Here is a 20,000-nt window from a genome sequence, read left to right as displayed (position 1 = left end):
CGAGAGAGAGGGAGGCAGAGCAAAAGAGGCAGAAAAAGCTGGTAAACAGGAGAGCAGTCGGAAAGGCTGAGGAGCGCAGGCCAGAGTTAATGAAGCCCCCTAGGCAGGGTTTGCAGGGTGTGAAGCGTGGCCACTGTTTTTGTTTGCCCTGTGAGTGTGTGAATGGGTGCGTGTATATGTGTACCTCATGGCCTGTGTATACAGCCTAAAGGCCCTTGATGAGCCCCTTTGACACTGAGCCCACCCAACAGTCAGTTCATTAGAATAAACCGACGCACACTGATTGTACAACAAAGCAGCAAAAGAGTGGAACGTGGAGGAGGGAGGAAAGCAAAGAATGACAGTGAGAGAGACACTCTCTGCTGAGCTGCAGTGTTATTGGGGTGATGAGTCCAAAAGAGAACAGACTACTGCCAATTTACCCCATGGCTGGAAGGTTAGGTGCAATAATGAGCAGAATCACATAGTATTTTTGGGAGAACACTTTGGTGGGCACAATTTATTGAGAGTAAATTGTATTGCAGACAGTAGCTATATTGGAGACATAAATGATTCTTGTTCTTCTCTGTCTGTTACCTGCAAGTAATAAAGCCAGCCGTGACTCATCTCCACATAAGTCATCTTCAACCAAAGCTCCAATCTCAAAGCTTTCATTACTGTCTATTGGGAATTTTAATATGAATGCTTGTATAACAATGGATTAAATTCAAATACAAGAGAGGGCAAAGCTGGTATTCACAGGTTGTATACCAAAAATGCTAATATGTAATGTGAAACAAAAAACAGTGGGTTGACATTTAACATTTATGATGTTAATTCGCTGGTTAAAGCCAGCGCAATTTGATGATTGCAGCAAAGGTGGTTTATGTACCAATATACACTGACTCAACAGCATAAATCCAGTAACTTAGATATATTTAGTCTTAGCTCTTGCTCTGTCCATCCATCCACCCACCCATCCACCCATCCATCCTCGTAACCAGTCATCCAAGCAGAATCGGTGTTATTTTGTGACGTTATTTAAATGCCATCCACCCCCATTAACTTGTGTCACTCAGTCAAGTGACAGTCCAACACATGTGCTGGTTCTGTGTGACTATAAAGCTGTCACTCTGTGGAATCCAAAAATTATGATTTGGCCTCATTCTGTCATGCACATACAACATATATATATATATATATGTATGTGTGTATATATATATATATATACATATGTATGTATGTTTTATTGGATAAGGGACTACGAGTCATTACACATTTACACTGTCCTCTGCTCGACTGCTGGATGGATGCTTGCATGTCCTTTAATACTTACTTCTCTATTAGGTCATCCTTTCTGTAACAGTAGAGACTAGGCTTACATGTTTGTTTTTCTTTGTCCTTTATTTTACCTTGAGGCAGAGTTGTTCCTGGCTTTGTTTATGGGTCACCTACATGCAGAGCCTTCCTTAATAGAGTTTATTTCTCTATTTACAGTACCATTGCACTTTTAAGGGGATGTCCTACTTGTGCATAGCTGTTTTTCCCTTCACGCTCATTTTTATCTAGTCCCATAATATTTTACCCTTCGCAGCCTTTGTTTGAAAATATTTTGGAGCACAGTGCCAGATTAACCATTGCTCTGAAAAATATTTTGCATATTTCAGTCACCCACATTCATATTTGCAAACCAAACACCTCAGGCATCAGTACTTTCTAGCAAACATTTTGGTTTGACAGTGGAGCATGACAAGCTTCCCTCTTGTGAAGAGTCTGTGTTCAGTGTTTGTTTATGCCTGAGTTTGATTAGATTCGTGTTTGGCTGCCAGTCTCAATCCCTGTTGGACCTCTCAGACAGAACAGGCTAATTCCTAAGTGGTCCAGCACCACAGCGCACCATCCACTATCAACAGCAGTATGACAGAAAGCAGAAAGAGACGGCTGGATTTCCAGAAGCCTGAAGTAACTCCTCCATCTTTCTGTTGTGATTCCCCTCCTGCACCAGACTCCATGCAATATTCAAGACAGTTTGAGCCTCGTCTGATCCATCACTCTAACAGTCACTGTGTGACAGTGCGTGTATGGCTTGTGGGTGTGTGCGTGCATGTTGTGCACCATCCTCGTGTGAATTGCAGTGTCTGTCTGGTATCCATGCGCTCTTTATGTCATCTGTTCCGAGTCCAGTTAGGCCAAAGATGTGTTAAGCCTTGAGGTGACCAACCGGTGTCCGGTTCTGTTGTAACCCCAAGCCAAAGAGACTTCATAAATAAACCAGTGGGGAAAATGTGGCAGGCTCGTCAGATGTTTTATTCTGTAGTTCCACCAACATTCTCACTCTCTTGCCCTCATGCTTTTTTGTTTTCTATTGCTGGGACCTCTGTGATGTCACTGTGCCGAGGATGCCAGCAGCTTTCCTCATAGATAACCTGACACACCCATTGGTCCCAGGGTGCTCTCGCCATCCGGCAGGATAACACGGCATCAACCAGCTAATTTATAGCAGTCCCCTGTGGGTGACCTCCACCTGCCTGAAGTAGACTTCCTCAGTGTGTGTGTGTGTGCACTTGTTTGTGTATGGATGGTGTGCAGGGGTTCCACTTGTTTTTGTTTGCGTGTGCTTGCCTATGTGGAATAGACTTTGTGTCTGTATTTGTTTGTGTGGAATATTTGTGAGTGGGTGAGGTTGAGTTGCAGTTGCAGAGGAAGGGGAGGCCTAGCCAACCTCACATCTTTACCCCAGGATACTTTTTTTGTTCTTTGAGGCATTACTCTTGACTGAGAGCCAAATTTGAGTCCTAATCAAACAAGCTCCACAATTACTGTTTTACCACCCAGTGGCAGAGCAAAGAAACAGAGGCCTTTGAAATAGAAAATGCACAATCAAATAAAAAGTAGGCCAAGATAAATTAGATTAGAGACTACATTTAAACTGCGGCGGCAGCCAGAAATCTCCCATTTATCATATCCAAATGGTTTCCAACCACAATGCTGAAGTTCTACAAATGAGCTTTTATGTGTTCCTTCATTTTAAATCTGATAATGTACCTCACCTTACTCCCCTTTTCCCATCTCTCTATTCTCCCCCTACTCTTTGTCTCCTTTTCAATTCTCAACTTATTTTTATCTACTCATATCTTTCTCTCGACCCCTCCATGTCTTTTTCTCCTGTTCTATTTTCATTGGTCTTTGGCCTTTTCCCATTTCCTCTCTCCCACCCCTCCCACTGCCATGATATCTTTCATTTCTTTCAATGCTCTGTTTTCATTTTCTGTCTCTTCCTTTTATTCCCTCTTCTCCTCCTCTCTGCTCCAATGCTTCTCTACTGCTCCAGTATTTGTGTGTCCGGGGACACTGCTGCGGGTGCAGGTGCCCAGCTCCCAGCAGGAGGCAGAGCATCAGGCGGGGGCATGGTGTAAGGACCCGCTACAGTCAGGGGACCGTCTGTACGTCATGCCCTGGACCCCCTATCGCACCGACATGCTGTATGAGTATGCCTCCTGGGAAGACTTCAAACAGAGCCGAGCCACCACCACCTACAAGTGAGTGCGCCTCCCACTGTCTTGGATGATCAAATGGCATCTGCTACGGTATCGATTTATTGGCTTTTGATGTGGATATGGATGGCGATAGCAGAATGCTCTTATTGTGGCGTCTGTGTGCCTGCCATGAGCCATCTTGGGGGCATCGCCATGCAGAATGGAGAATTGGAGAAGTGATTTCTTCATCTGGATTCTGTCTCGACAGGTTACCCAACAGAGTTGACGGCACAGGGTTTGTTGTGTACGACGGGGCAGTGTTTTACAACAAAGAACGCACACGAAACATAGTCAAGTATGACCTACGTACGCGCATCAAGAGTGGAGAGGCGATTGTCACAAACGCCAACTATCATGACACTTCACCTTACCGCTGGGGAGGGAAGTCAGACATTGACCTGGCCGTGGATGAGAATGGCCTGTGGGTTATTTACGCCACTGAATCCAACAACGGACGACTGGTGGTCAGCCAGGTGGGAGAGCAGTTTGCACAGAAGGGGATGAGGTGTGGATTATAAATGCGGGAGTGGATTATGTTAAAATCTCATCTGACTAGTCAGGCAAAAGGTCATATGTCAGACTTGAATTGAGATTACACAAGTGCACTGACAAATAAGATTAAAGAGATGTTGTTGGCCCCAAAAAATGAATCACAAAAACATCATCTGCAAAAGGTTAGGCTGAATTTCAAATCCAATTGTGAGAAAGAATAATCCCCTCCAGCATGGTAAATATTTCATTTATTTTGTAGTTGCCCCACAGTGTTTGATTTAATAACTTACAATCAAAAAACTGTGGGAATGATTTAGAATTGTGTTCTGCACTTTAAACATATAATGCTCTTCATCCTCTGTAATACAAAGTCACATTACTTTGCCCTGCTCACTCTGCAGCCTCAAAATGTGATCCATGACCGTAAACGTGAAGCATTCATATTTTGATGCCAGTTGCTTCTTTGTTTCTCAACCAACAAAACTGCAATCAGGCAGAAAGTTCCTGTATAAACAGAGTATAAAATTAATGTGTTGCTCAGATAGTCGTGTCTCATTTATTATCACTATCTTTGACCTTACCAGGAAATTGTTTTTCAAAGCGTATATGTTAAACTATCAATCTGAAATATCAAACCCTGCATGAGCTATTACAGTGCAGAGTAATGGAGTGACAAAGTAGCAAACAAGAAAGCGATAACTTTCAACAGAAATAAATGCTTTATTTTTCTGGGGAGTTTTGCTATTTATTACAATGTTTAAAGAAAAAAGCCAGACGAGGTCTCTGTGAGAGCTTGCATAATCTTAATGAGCATATATGATTTTACCTGTTATTTTGAGTTTAGATATTTTAATACTGAGTCATATTTAAGAGGTTGTTTTTTTATTCAAAACAACTCAAACACAATACCTAATACAAGGAAAAAAAATAAAAAATATTAGTTTAAGAGGGCATGGAGAGCTTTTTTTAAAATCAAGCCGGGCTTTGGATGCACTGATCCAACCTTTTCCATTTCTAATCTGATGCCTTGTACCAAGCTAATCCCAGTGCTATATTAGAAATCTGTATTCCTCACTATAAGGAAGAGACTGGGAATTATTCTTATATGTGTACGGAAACATCAAGGTCAACTTAAAACAGCTTGCCTAAAATAGTAAAATCTAACTAATTACTGAATCGTTTGTATTTATTAGTGAAATCAGAAATGCCAAAAAAAACACGTTAAATTTCCTTTTATTTGAACATAAGAGTAATTAAGCTACTACGTATTGCTGTCATTCACAGTTGAGCTCCTTTCTCCTTTTTCCTCTTCACACACTAGAGCTGAAAATAGGCAGCTGAAGTGAAATAATATAAATTGAGTTGATGGCAGGTGTAATGTTAGCTTCCCATGAGTGTTACAATGAACCGATGTCCTTCTAGTTTGTATAATGCCTCTGACCAGACATAGTGAGAGTGAAGGTAAATGAGCAAGCGACAGATCTTTTCAGTCATGTGAACTCAATTTGACCACAGTACAAATTGACATACAAATAGAAAATATTAGTATACCAGTGTGAAATACTTCCAAGCTGCTGACCATTTATTAAAAGCTTCCTCTGCTCTATATTAGCTATGTCACTGGATCAGCTCATTGCCACCGATATCTGAACCAGCTTCTGGGATCAGTAACAGACTGATATTCAATCTAAATAGCAGACCGGTGCATCCTTAATTAAGGCTATCACAGGCTTAGTCTTCAGATTCACCATCAGTCATCTTATGTGCCAAAATTAAGTGACTGGTGATGGACAGCCTTCAGATTTTTCTGTCATTGTCAAGCTGACGGAGATTGACAATGACGTCATCATTACTGTGATGTTACACATTGGTTTCTTCACTTGTTTTCAATCTCAAGTTCTGTGTTTTGGCTTTCGGCAGATCCACTGAGAAGCAAGCCTAGCTGCATGCCTAATTCAGTAGTGAATTTTCAGTCCAAGCCCTCAGGCCTAACTTGCTTTATCCAAGTCTGTCTATTCAACTTTAACAACAAAATAAACATTATGCTGTGTTAAATCAGACCTGAAAATACAGAAGGGGATCACAAAGTCATGAGGCAGGTATTTACATTTAGGTTACATCAAGTAAGAAGCGGGGTAATTTTCTCATAAACTTCTATGCAATTGGTCGTGTTTTTGCAACAAGATGAGTCACCCCCTGCTGGCATTAGAAGGAATGTAGGATTAAGGTACTTGAATATTGACTCCTCAGACCCAGAGGCTACATCCATCTTTTATATAGACTGTGTTTCCAACATCTATCTTTCTGTCTTCAGCTATCTTGATCTTAAAACTTCCACTAACTGAGTGATGTTAAGATATTTAAAACGAACCATTGAACTAATCTTAAATGGCGCAATTTCCTGAACCTTTTTAACAACCATAAAAAGTAAAATCCCTCTAAAACGTTGCTGATTTAAGCCTGCTAAAACTAGCCATTTGAATACTTCCTCTTTGCCCACAGGTGAACCCTTACACACTGCGCTTTGAAGGCACCTGGGAGACCGGCTTTGACAAGAGGATGGCGTCCAACGCCTTCATGGCTTGTGGAGTGCTTTATGCAGTGCGATCAGTCTACCAGGACGATGACAGTGAAGCAGGGGGTGACCTGGTGACGTATGCCTACAATACCAACCGTGCTCGAGAGGAACCTGTCCACATTGCCTTTCCCAATCCCTATCAGTATATTTCCTCTGTGGACTATAATCCTCGAGACAACCAGCTTTATGTCTGGAACAACTATAACGTGCTGCGCTACCCGCTGGAGTTTGGACCACCAGATCCTACCACTGGTAAGAAGAGATCTCATCCCATCCTGTAGCTTACACAGACAAATCATGTGAACAGTACAGTTGCAAATACTGGTGTGTGGTATGTGCATTTCTTATGGATGTTTAGCTTTTTGCTTATGAGATATTTTCAGTCATGAGTGGTAAAATATGAGATTGTAACAACAAGTATACAGCGAGGTCCATAAGTTGTAAATTTGCCTCTGTACACTACCACAGTGGACTTTAAATCAAACAGTCAAGACTATTAGCTTTAATTCAAAGGTTTCAGCTAAAGTATTACATTAATTATGGCGGACATTAACTTTTTTTTACATTGTCCCCTGTTTTTAGAGGCTCAAATGTAATTAGACACTTGACTAACAAGCAGTTCTGTGATCAGATGACACCCGATCCCCTTGTTATTCCATGACAAATTAAAGAGATAAAAGATCTGGAGTTGTTTCCAAATGTTGAAGTTACATTTGGTAGCTTTTCACTGGAGCTCTCAATGTAATGGTCAATTATATTGACAGTTCCAGTGAATGGCCTCCTTCATTTGTCGATGCAAGTGAAGGAGGCCATCAGCAGACTGAAAAGACAAAATAAACCTATTAGAGACAGCAGTTTGAGAGGGGCTAAATCAACAATCTTCAAAACATCTTTTTAAGAAAGCAGTTCTTAAAAAACAATGAATGTACTGGCCAGCTCAGCAACACCAAAAGGCATGGAAGACCACAGAAGACAGCTAAAGTCGATGATAATAGAATTATGTCCACGGTTAAGAAAAACAGCTCCACAACATCTAACCAAGTCAAGAACACTATCGGGGAAGTAGGTGCATCATTATCACAGCCTGCAATCAACAACGCCTTCATGAATGGAAATACAATCGAATGGAAATACAGAGGGCTTACAACTAGGTGCAAACCACTGATTACACTCGAGAAAAAGAAGGCCAGATTAGACTTTGCCAGAGAGGCTGAACAGTTATGGAAAATAATTCTTTGGACAGATGAAACCAAGATTACTTTGAACCATAATGGTTCCATAATGGTTCTAAGAGAAAAGTCTGGAGAAAGAGAGAAACGGCTCATAATCTGAAGCATATCACGTTATCGTTCAAATATGGTGGACGCATTGTTATAGCGTGGGCATGTAAGGCTGCCTGTGGAACTGGATCACTAGTGTTTATTGGTGATGTGACTGTTGGTAGAATTAGCAGGATGCAGGATGTACATGGCACACTGCAGTGCAAATGGATAATGACCCGAAGCACACAGCGAAAGCAGACAAAGATGTTTTCAATAGGGATGCAACGATACCAATTTTTTCAAACCGATCCGATACCGATACTTGGATCTGAGTACTTGCCGATACCGAGTACAAAATCCGATACTTCTACCACACACGTTAAACTTAACCAGTAGTAAAGAAACGACCCCAGACAACTCTTTAACACAAACGAAACGTTTACTGAACGTAAGGGCAGAGACAAATACTGTACAACACATACCTTTTTTAAACTCAAATGATATTCCAATTCCTTAACCAAATGAAATACACTGTATAAATGACATAATTCCCTTTCAAATTATATTAAACAACCCAACTTATGTTATCACCTTTTGGTAAGTGACTCACTAATATACACTCCAAAACACGTTATATAAATCCACTAAACATACAATATTCACACATGGGCTCCACACACTCACATTCACACTTGTTGCAGGCCTGTTTGTTGCTCACGCCGGACGATGGAGTTAAATCCTCTTCTCCCCAGTAAGAGCACAAAAGTCTGACTTACAGTTCAGCTGATCGGTAGGTCGCCGTGCACCAGTCCCACACTAAATCCACTCCCTGCGGACCCGATGCTGTCTCTGCTACAGCGCGTTAGCGAGTCACTGTCCAGCTCTCCGACAGTCCATAGCGGCTGCCTCCTTGGCGAAGCCAAGCAGTCCGGGCTAGCCTTTAGCCTCGGCGGTCGTAGCTGGAAACACAGTTTTCCACTGTGGGGCGACCGTTGAAACAAAAAGTCACTTCACCCACACTCTGTTGTGAAGCTCTCACACGGTCAGCTTTCTAGTCACACACTCTTTTGTGCTGGTTAACCTCAGTAAAACTAGCTGAGTCTCTCACTTTGGTTCAGCTAACCTCGTGCATCTCCCCATGCAAGGTCCCGTTTTATGCTACCTTCACAGGCCTCCAGAAAATTAGAACTCTGAACAATATTTTAACTCCCTTCAGAGTTACATACCATAAAATAATACTTTTATGATTAACATAACAGTTTGATTGCTCTAATTACCTGTATTTACCTTGCGACATATTACAGGGCAAATTATATTCAGGGTAGAGTTACATCACATAACATCAACTGTGAACGCCTTATGTTACCGTGGCGTTTAAGTCCATGGGAATTATGAGTATCCACTTCCAAATTCCCTTCCGGGATACATTAGTATCGGTTCATGGTATCGGTTAACTTTTACGAGTACGAGTACGCACACATTTTACAGTATCGGCCCCGATACCCGATACCAGTATCGGTATCGGTGCATCCCTAGTTTTCAAGGCAAAGAAATAGGATGTTCTTGAATTACCAAGTCAGTTACATGATCTCTACCCAGCAGAGCATGCTTTTCAGTTATTAAATACAAAACGAAATGCAGAAAGACTCACAAAGAAGCAGCAAATGAAAGTGGCTCCAGTAAAGGTCTAGCAAAATGCTGGACTGAAAATGTGGGATGTATTAAAAAATGTGTGAAAATGGCTATAATTCCTGGGCAGTTATTGCAGTACTTTTATAAAACTCCTTCGATGACAATTTAAAGTCTGCACTTTAAATACATCCTGATTTTATCTTTTGTTTAACATCCACTTTGGTGATGTGAAGATGCAAAGTCACAACAATTGTGCATAATCTGCGCATATTGACATACATGTTTTCTACCGACAAGCTGATGATAAGGTTATTTCTTTCCCCCTAAAACTTGCATGACAGTTAACATTCATTTGGTAATTATGTTGGGCAAGATGTTAAACATGTGACTAAGTTGGACACACTGAGTATTTACGCTTGTCACTCCAAATAAACCCATATGCTCTTGACACAAACACTACTACGAATGTTTTCAATAGAAAAAAATGAGAAGTCCAGACCTCACAGTGTTTTCTTCCAGAAAAAGCAGGAAGATGAAGAAAAGCATTTAAAGTATAAATTCCGAAAACTGGAATCAAATGATTATAGTTCTCGCCCCAGCTATAGTTAAAGTAAAGAAGAGCTGCTCAGGTATGACTTCTGTAGCGCTTCATATAAGCATCACTGTGTCATGGGTAATGAAAAAGCCATTCTGAAATCAGGCAGAGGATGAAATGGGAACGCCACACTGCATTTTGGCAGTCCATCAGTATGAGAAGGCGGTTTGGATGTACTGTACATCTGAGCTGCATAAAGGCCTGTATGAAGCTCGGATTAGGCCCAGAGAGAGATGAGGCAGAGACAGACGGGCGGCAGCAGTCTGAGTTGCGTGCTGACTCTGCGTTTGATCAGTTAGGATTTTGTAGTTGCGATGGCTTGCTTTTATCTTCGCATTAGGTTTGGTTGTTAGTGATGGTGACTTCTCTGATACATTTGATAAATTATTTACTTCTCCCTGACTTGTGATGCTGCTTTCTCGCCATCTCCTCCCTCTGCTTCTCCTCCTCTCTGCGGAGAACCGGCTTTGAGAGACTCAAAAAAGTATTTGTCACCCCAATTATTGTCAGACTAACTTTTGAACTTAGCTTCTAAGAGACATCTTACATTCAGATGCAAGTGTCCTTCATTATCTTGATCTTAGCTTTTGGCTTTTGCTGTCAGGTTTTGCTGTTCTTTAATAATTCCCTTACAACCCCTTTTAAGTCTCTCACTTTTTCCATGTCTCTCTGTGATTTACTCTTGGGTTACCTCAGGCCCTCTGACCACCACTCAAGTGACCACCACTCTTCCAGCAAGGCCGTTCACCTCCAGTGCGAGCCCCTCTACTGCCCGCCCGCTGGCCCCCACCTCGCGCCCAATCGGTTCCATCAACAAGAATCCTGATCTTCGACCAATCACTGCTACTGTGCCTGTCACCCGCCGGCCACCTCACCCTCCTCAAGGCTCAGAGCCACAATTTTGCGAGACGAAGCTCGTCCGCGGTGTCCAGTGGCCAACAACACAGCGAGGAGAAACAGTGGACCGTCCATGTCCTAAAGGATCTTTAGGTGAGAAAAACCTGCGTGCATTTATTTTCAAACATTTGTTCTTTTTTTTTACTCATCATATGAGCTTCAAGCGTACTCGTACATAAAGTACCATGTGGGTGTTTGCAATATATATCAGCGCATGTGCCCAAGTGATAAGCACGTTTGGGCACTCACACTTGTTTTTTTCCGCTGTTGTTGTCTTCCATCCTTGCGTTGGTCCCACCAGTAGGCACGGTCCCCGAGGACTTGCAGATGAAAGCTCGTCCTCCACAAATGAAAGGCTCATCTCCCAGAGAAACAGAGCTGATTGAAAGTGGCGAATAATGAAATGAAAGACAAGGCAACACAGGCTTCACCTCCCTTCATGTTTGCTACTTTACTCTTAAACATCCAGCCGTCAAAAAACAAAAAACCTAAAACAAAAAAAACTCTTTAGTTGCAGAAAAAAAAGAAATCTCCTCCATCTTTCTTCCAGTGTCTTTTGCTGTTTCTGTATGTTCTCTCTGCGTTAAATCAGCAGCAGGCTTAATTGCCTCGTCTTGGCAGCGCTCTCAAACCTAATCTGTGGTCGATGGAGGAGAGTATAGAGAAAAGTAACAGCGAGGAGAGAAAAATCAGTGGGAGAGAGAGGAAGAAGGGAATATGAAATGCAACGCCACATCTGCTCTGATCCTTTCTACAACTATGAAACGTTTGCTGCATTGTCCCTGTCATCTCTGCCGTTGCGATCTGCGTCTCTCCCTCTCGCTCTTTCTCGTCTCTCTTCCCTTCTCTGCCTTCTCTTTGCAACTTGACGTTGGTTATTTGTGTTAGCAGCAGACAGACCCTCCTCTGGTTTAATCCCCCCATGCTGTCCTTTCTCTGAACCCCCGTAACTGAACAGAAAAACTTACTGGAAATGAGGTTTGGTGGAAGGTGCTTTCCTTCAGGTGTTTTTATTTGACAGTGAGGGATCTTACCTGATGTCTTTGCTGTGTGACTGTGTGAACAGAGTAAACATTATGTGCTACGTGAGGATGTTTTCCTTTAAAGTCATTCTTTTTACATCATCGAAACCTTTTCTTACCCAGTCATTTTCTCCCTCACTTTCTCATTAACCTGTACTTCATTATTTAACCTTTTTCACTTTTGACCCATTTTCTCTGAAATTCTGCTCTACCTCCTCCTTCCTGCTTCTCTCTCATCTTCAAACACTTTGAGTAATATTAAAATTCATTTCCTTCCATTTTTCTTGTTTAAAGAAAAAAAAATCTCACACTTTTGAGTGTTCAGTCCTATCCTCAGCACTTTCTCCTTTAATTGCAGACGCCTAATGCTTAATATATCTGCCCCCCTCCCATTCTTCTGCTTTTCTCTAGGCATTGCTTCATTCCAGTGCTTGGCGGATCAGGTCATGTGGAACCCACGGGGTCCTGACCTTAGTAACTGCACCTCCCCCTGGGTCAACCAGGTAGCCCAGAAGGTGAGACCTGGAGTCAAACTCCCTGGCCATGGGTCTGTCCCTTTCCTGTGCCCCACTGCCCCGACCATCTTCCCTGTCCACCTCCACACACACATTAACATATCTCCAGGGCTGTCCTGATTAAAATACAGACTCATTTCAAGTGGCTCTTTATTACAAGGCATCTGCTCTTAATACTTAATTAACTCACTTTTTTTTTTAGGTAACATACCTTAATTACAGCTAGGGTAATTTATTTAAAAAAAATCAGCTGTAGCGTCTCACAGCTTGCATAGAAGTCAGCCAATTCAATTTCATTTTGTCTTGCTTCGATCGTAGTCTCATATAATCCATTATACCTGTGCAGTAGCTAAACGTCATGGTCTCTAGATGATGCCCAGTGATTAACTTAGCTGACTGCTATTTAAATGTCCAAACTGGGTTACTAAATACTTTGTGGAAATCTGATCATTCCCCAATTTTGACAGTAATCAGATTTCACAGTCTATTCAAAGTGGAATTCAGAGTACTCTCGTTAACACAGCTACATTTCTGCTGGAGAAATTCTTGATTGTTTAGCCATGCATGCCGCTGAGCAGCTTTCTTAAAGGTTTTTTAAGTGTGTGCATGTGCCTGGAAGGGTAAGTAGCAGCGCTCTGAAAAGTAACATCATTGTACCTTCTCCTTTTGGCGAAAATCAATTGCAATTGCAAGGCGGTTGCTAAGGGTGTAATTTGCAAGTGAAACTGGGCTAGGGAGAATAAAAACTTCATGATGTGTTGTACAAGGTCCATCTTTGTTTACAATGATGCAGGAAGAGCTGGTAATGAAGGCAGAAATCTGATTACTGAACAAACATCAAGCTGAGGGTTTTGTGTGCAGAGCATGTGTATTGTTGTGGTTGTGGTATGCGTGAGAACATTTGAACAGTTTGGGGTTTGTGTGTTAATGTGCAGATAAAGAGTGGGGAAAATGCTGCCAACATAGCTAGCGAGCTGGTGAACCACACTCGGGGTCGGATCCAGGCTGGAGATGTTAGCTCTTCTGTCCGACTGATTGAGCAGCTGCTGGATATACTGGATGCCCAGCTTCAGACCCTGAGGCCTGGAAACAAGGAACCAGCTGGAAGAAACTACAACAAGGTAGAAGAGAGTGTCAACAGTATGTGCGCGAATAAAGACACACACTTGATGATAAGATATATTTAACTCAAGAATAAGAAAAGAATGCTTTGCGTCATGCAGATCTACTTAGCAGTCCATAAGCAAAAAAGTGGGTTCTGTTTTTGTTTAGTTTTTTTTTTCTTAATTTCAGGCTTTGTTTTTCTCCCTTCTAGCTTCAGAAGAGAGAGCGGACCTGTAAGGCATACATCCAGGTAGCTTTCCTCTTTTATCTAGCTGCTTTACATGCCTGTGGAGTCGGACTGCTCTGTGACTTAGAATAACTGAGGGAAGATAAATCCTTGAGCAGACTAGGCTTGTGGATGAAGTTTCTTCAGCTCTGTATTGTGATTGATGCTGCTTTTGGAATCATCACTTTTAGAAATTCTGGTTTGTTCTGGAAGGCAGTGTGAGTAAGATGTAGAATAACTGCTGGCAGACACCATGTACTAAATATTAAAGTATTTTCCAGAGCAGGGCAAGCTGCTTTTATAGTTTTTCTATTGCTCATGGTATACATATATGTAAAATTACATTTCAGCTAATGAAGAAGTCATCTGTCTGTGATTTAATTGTGGCTTTGTTGCACTGTGAGTGGTCTTAAATGCATAGTAGTGCCCTTGGCTTCACTGTGTTTCACAATAAGGGACAATATCTGTCGCTTTGAGAAAATGTAATTTGACTATAGCATGAAAGGCAGCAGTTGGTGTTACTACACCCTTCTGTGCTTTTTCAATATTTGTGCAATATCTGTGGTTCTGAGGGAGCCGTAATCTAATATCAGGAAAAGGCCTTGTGTATGCTTCTCTGTAATGATGAAATGCGGCACTCTGCAGCGCAGTCTTTTATGTGCTTTGACCTGTCTGCAGCATATAGTAATATGACCCCCACATCTTCTAATCTCAGTTGGTGCAAGATGAATGTAAAAGGCTGCTGTGTAGTATGTTACTCGACCATTATTTTTTGTCACTTACTGCAAAGGTAGCTCACTGATCCAAGGATAAACGAAAAACACCCTCTGTCTTCTTCTTCTGTAGCTGATAGAGTGCATTCTGATGCTGAATTCATTTTCTTAACAGCAATGGTCTTTATTCCATGCAGCAGTCAATCCTTCATTTTGAGAGGCCTGAGCAAGAGAATTACATGATTCATCAAGCAGGCTACTCCAATAAATTGGATAGCTGATACAACCATCAAAATTGCCATTAAATGAATTGTAAGTGTGAAATAGAATGGTAATATGTCTTACATAGCAGAGTAATAAATGTAGTGCAAGGGAGTGGTGAGTTTCTAGGAAGTTATAGTGCAATAGACTTTGTACTTTGAGGTGCTAATGTTATACGGTAACACTTTACAATATAGCACACGAAATGAATACTTACCAAAAAAGTGACAAACAAATCAGGAACTAACATGTTTAATGGCTAATAAGTACCTAAGAGTTCTTTCTGAAAGAACACAATGCTGGAAACAGTGTTAATGAACCAGTGTCTAATAATTAGTTACTAGATATCCAGAATTGGATTTACTCCGGATTGGGTTCTAAATGACACAAATTCAATAAGCAATAGTCATTACTGCACAATAATGAAAATGTTATTTTGTGTTACCTGGTGTGCTATTGAGTAAAATGCTAAGTAGCTGCTAGGGATGCATCTGAACTTCATGATTACCTTGCTGTTGCCTTACATTACATTTTTGTTCCTACTTGCGTTAAGTAGACAAAAGAATCAAAGCGAGAAACTTCCTGAAAAGTTAAATTAGTTCCTCATTTGTCACTTTTACTGTGTATGTGCCTTATTGTAAAGTGTTCTTGCTAATGTCGATCATATTACTGATGCTACTGATGCTAGCATTAATGCTATGCCTTCTGCGCGGGCCAGGCGGTGGTGCAAACAGTGGACAATTTGCTCCGTCCTGAAGCTTTGGAGTCATGGCAGGACATGAACAGCACAGAGCAGTCTCACACTGCCACCATGCTACTGGACGTCCTGGAAAAAGGAGCCTTCCTGCTGGCCAACAACATGTACGGGAAAAACTTTACAGACCGAGCGCCCAGCATTGGTAAGAAAACAGCAGTGAGGTCAAGATCAAGATGTTATTTTTTGTTACTTCAGTTATGAAAGCACAATCACGAATTTTAAAGGTAGAAAAAAATAAATCAAAAAGTTGTGTTTTTTTTTTCTTTTTTGCTTATATTTTATTTTATCAAAAATATGTAATATAAATCTTGTTTACTAGAAGGACACTCAAGAGTCATTTGCCAAGGACAGTGCCGATCACTGACTTTTACAGTGGCCGTCTGGATCTGTACCAACATATTATGGGTTTGTCTTTAGAGCATGCCCAGCCGCTCCAAGTTTAATGAAATTCACTCTGGTAGTTTATGCTTAATGGTGAAGTAAATTTAAAAAAAAGTCAGTCAGATACACAGGCCAGGAAACAAACAGCACTGAAAATATACCTCTACCTCAGCTTCTACCTTGGCAGAGGATTGTTGTACACATGAATTGAGGCCAGTGCTGACTGCTGTTCAAATGCAATGTGCAGTTTTATCTCCAGATTGTGGCTCCAAATTTGTCTTGTGTTTTTTTTTTTAATTAAAAATCTGCACCAACTTCTGTGTTTCTACCATCAGATCTCCAGGTGCACGTTGTAAACACAGAGATGGACATGCAGGACTTGTCCTTCCCGCAAAATTACGCCAGTGACAGCACCATCCAGCTCTCAGCCTCTACTATCAAACAGTACAGCCGCAACGGTCAGCAACCCTTACCCCCTCCCTGTCTTCACCCGTACAACTGAAAAATTGCACTGTCCTGTGCAGCCTCTCTCTTAATGTTTCCATTTGCATTTTCATGCAGGCTTAAAACAATCTGCATGCAGTTGACTAAGTTATTGGTTCATAATAATAGGCTAATCAGATTAACAAAAGCGCTGAGACAATTTCTTTTCTTGATGGTTTCTTAACAGCAGTCTTAATAGAATAGCTGGGGAGGCGTGTAGATTACAATCGGCCCCAGTCTGACAGAGCAATCTCAGCACTCCCTCTCTCCTCTCTTCCCCATCCCATTCCCTCGCTCCGTCTCTCCACCATCTTATCCCCCGCTCCCATCTCTCTTGTTTCTAACCCAGCACCCGTGCCCGCCCCAACCCCCAACGCCATTGCTCCCCTCCTCCTTCCTTGGCCCCCTCATCCCCCTTTTCTGTTTTCTGTCTCCGCTTGGCTCTGCAGTGGGAACGAGATTAGAATGATTGAAACAAACGCACATGAAATATTCATATGGAATAATAAGAGATCTGTGAATGCTTGAGGGATGAATGTTCCATTGCCCTCCACATTAAATCTCGCTCTCTTCCACCACTCAAAATGAAACGGTCCTTACCATCATTCTAACCTTCACTAACTCACTCTCTCTGTCTCCCTTTCACTCACCCTGTCACTCCCCACTCTCTGTCGCTGCCATTCTTCCAGCCCTTTCCATATTATGGCCCTATTTCTGTATTTGGTTTTCCCCCCTCCTCGCTTTCTGCACTCCCCCCTTTAAGATTTCATTTGTGTTTCCCATTTCATTTAACATATACCTTTCACCCCACACTTACTTTACTTTTCACTGTTCTATTTATTTTCCTGTATTAATTTGTCTGTTTTTTTTATATGCAGGACAAGTCAAGGTGGTATTCATTCTGTATAAAAATTTGGGATCCTTTCTTTCCACTGAGAACGCCACTGTGAAGATGGAAATGGAAGGACCAAACCACGATAAGAAGCGCCTGGTGGTCAACTCTCATGTGATTGCTGCTTCCATCAACAAAGAGTCCAGCAGAGTGTTTCTCACTCAGCCAGTGATTTTCACGCTTAAACATCTAAAGGTAGGCAAATTCGAATTTCTCATTTGTCATTCTGAAAGATACACTTCCATTGATGTTTTCCTTCATCCGTCTCTCTTTTTTTGTTCTGCAGTCGCACAATTACAACACTCCAAATTGTTCTTTTTGGAACTACTCCGAGCGCTCCATGACTGGCCAGTGGTCATCGCAGGGCTGCAGGCTACTGGACACTAACAACACACACACCACCTGCTCTTGCAGCCACCTCACCAACTTTGCGGTGCTCATGGCTCACCACGAGCCCGACGTAAGTAAACAAGGGCGTGGCAGGCACACACTTAAATTGCAAGCCTGGTAATTTATGCAGACATTCACTCGTGTGAGCATTAGCGCTCGCTCACTCTTAGTCACACACCCTCACACACATGCACATTAATGTTCCCTCTCAAGGCTGACAAGCTCTTTGTTTTGAATTTTCTCTTTTCCTCCTTTCACTCTGACATTCAGGGAGGCACAGGCTTACAAATTCATGTCCCTCTACTTCTAGCTGACATTCACATGAATTTGAATGTCATGTATTTTTTTCAGGACGTCTTGTCTCTTGTCTTCACACTTTAGCTCCTTGCATATATTTGCAAATATTAAATAAGGCAATTTGGCTCTTTCTCTCCCCTCCCCCTGTTTTATCCATCCCCCTATTGTTTCTGCTGCTTATCTCCTATTCCACTATTCTTTGTTCTAAATTTCTCTCTCTTTATTTGTCCAATTCTGCTCCGCCGTCTCTTTTTCCCAATACTGCTTTATACCCTAAACCCTTGGATCGCCCTCCCTCCCCCCACACACCTTTGTTTTCCTGCCACCGTGCAAACCTGAACACCAGGGACAGATGCACGAGCTGATCCTATTTGTGATCACCTGGGTGGGGATTGTCATCTCCCTGGTGTGTCTAGCCATCTGCATCTCCACTTTCTGCTTCCTGCGGGGGCTCCAGACTGACCGCAACACCATCCACAAAAATCTCTGCATCAACCTCTTCATCGCAGAGCTGCTCTTCCTCATCGGCATCGACAAGACCGAGAACCATGTGAGTCGGTAGCAAAGCAAACGGATCCTTTCTATGGATAGAGGTTTACTTGTTTTCTTTGATATAAAGTATTTTTTACCACTGTTGTGTTTACTGTTACATGTCCCCCTTTAAAGCTTAGTGTTTGTGTCCATTTCCGTAATGATACTGAATCACAAGATCTAGTTACTTTTTACATATTCCGGTTTGAAAATGTCATTATGCACAACACAGGCGACTTTTTAAGTTTTTTTATTGAATGACTTTGAAGCTGAAATTGAGGCACTGTGTCATTATGCTACTCTATAAAACATTTACTGCACTGAGTAATGAATTACCACTCAATAATATGCACGGAGCCTGTGACCCAGGGGGCAGCTTTTCATTTTTCCCTTGTCAGTGTCCAGCACTACGTCCAAATAGTAACTCTGTTCTATCCTCTTGTGGTTTTCACTCAGTTATATACCTTAATCTTAACTGTATCTCCTCCTCTAACTTCATATTTTCTCTCTCCTCCTCCTTCTTCTCCTTTCCCTCTCTCTGCTCTCTCCATGGCTGCCACCCTCAGATTGCCTGTCCCATCTTTGCTGGCCTTCTGCATTTCTTCTTCTTGGCTGCCTTCTCCTGGATGTGTCTGGAGGGTGTGCAGCTCTATCTCATGCTGGTGGAGGTCTTTGAGAGCGAGTACTCACGCAAAAAGTACTACTATCTGTGCGGCTACTGCTTCCCCGCACTGGTGGTGGGCATCTCTGCAGCCATAGACTACAGGAGCTATGGGACCAAGAAAGCGTACGTGTGAATACAGGCCTTTTGCACCTGCAGATTGAGAAGTAGGATTATGCTATTCCCCCAGATGGAAATGTAATATGCAGTGCCGTGTGAAGGGCTCTTGCACCTCCCTACAGACTGGGTTCTCTGAACACACTTAGCCAAAGCCTGATGATTAGCCTTCATAAGATAATCCGCTGAGACAGAGAAATAGTGTGTGCATTCATGTGCATGAGCTCAGTGTGAGTGTACAGTTGTTTGTTGGTTTAGTTGTGTATAACTCACTCGTCTCCTCTGTGCCACTCCAGATGCTGGCTGCGAGTGGATAACTACTTCATCTGGAGCTTCATTGGACCTGTTTCATTTGTTATTATGGTATTAGCTTTACTGTCAAGCAGTATTATTAGCTTCCATATTTCGATATCCCGCAGTCAGAAGTATTTCACCAGCATGCAATTTTGCGATGTTATTAACAATATGAAATCAGTAATTTTGGACTAGAGTGCTCACTGCGCATTATTTATTTCTTCCTATCGTTTTTCCTTAGCTGAACCTCATTTTCCTCATGATCACTTTGCACAAGATGATACGCAACTCTTCAGCACTTAAACCTGACTCCAGCCGCCTGGATAATATCAAGTGAGTTTAAATTATTCAGTGAGACTCACACACATTTTTATTTTTGAAGAAA

General features: G+C 42.0%; 1 protein-coding gene across 4 annotated transcripts in view; it reads left to right on the top strand.

The window, feature by feature from the left end:
* Positions 1 to 20,000, top strand: part of adgrl1a (adhesion G protein-coupled receptor L1a) — a 95,660-nt gene that overhangs the window by 63,273 nt on the left and 12,387 nt on the right. For all 4 annotated transcript variants that reach the window (XM_005468689.4, XM_005468690.4, XM_025906624.1 and 1 more), the window contains 15 exons: positions 3,311 to 3,518; positions 3,724 to 3,988; positions 6,510 to 6,837; positions 10,771 to 11,064; positions 12,405 to 12,508; positions 13,444 to 13,629; positions 13,824 to 13,862; positions 15,531 to 15,711; positions 16,286 to 16,408; positions 17,312 to 17,520; positions 17,612 to 17,785; positions 18,359 to 18,562; positions 19,110 to 19,330; positions 19,618 to 19,684; positions 19,857 to 19,948. In XM_005468689.4, the coding sequence (XP_005468746.1) occupies positions 3,311 to 3,518; positions 3,724 to 3,988; positions 6,510 to 6,837; positions 10,771 to 11,064; positions 12,405 to 12,508; positions 13,444 to 13,629; positions 13,824 to 13,862; positions 15,531 to 15,711; positions 16,286 to 16,408; positions 17,312 to 17,520; positions 17,612 to 17,785; positions 18,359 to 18,562; positions 19,110 to 19,330; positions 19,618 to 19,684; positions 19,857 to 19,948 (2,695 nt within the window). The remainder of the gene's footprint in view (positions 1 to 3,310; positions 3,519 to 3,723; positions 3,989 to 6,509; positions 6,838 to 10,770; positions 11,065 to 12,404; positions 12,509 to 13,443; positions 13,630 to 13,823; positions 13,863 to 15,530; positions 15,712 to 16,285; positions 16,409 to 17,311; positions 17,521 to 17,611; positions 17,786 to 18,358; positions 18,563 to 19,109; positions 19,331 to 19,617; positions 19,685 to 19,856; positions 19,949 to 20,000) is intronic.

This window comes from Oreochromis niloticus, linkage group LG4, assembly GCF_001858045.2.
Source record: "Oreochromis niloticus isolate F11D_XX linkage group LG4, O_niloticus_UMD_NMBU, whole genome shotgun sequence".
NCBI classification, from domain to species: domain Eukaryota; kingdom Metazoa; phylum Chordata; class Actinopteri; order Cichliformes; family Cichlidae; genus Oreochromis; species Oreochromis niloticus.
This window is presented reverse-complemented; position numbering and strand designations above follow the sequence as displayed.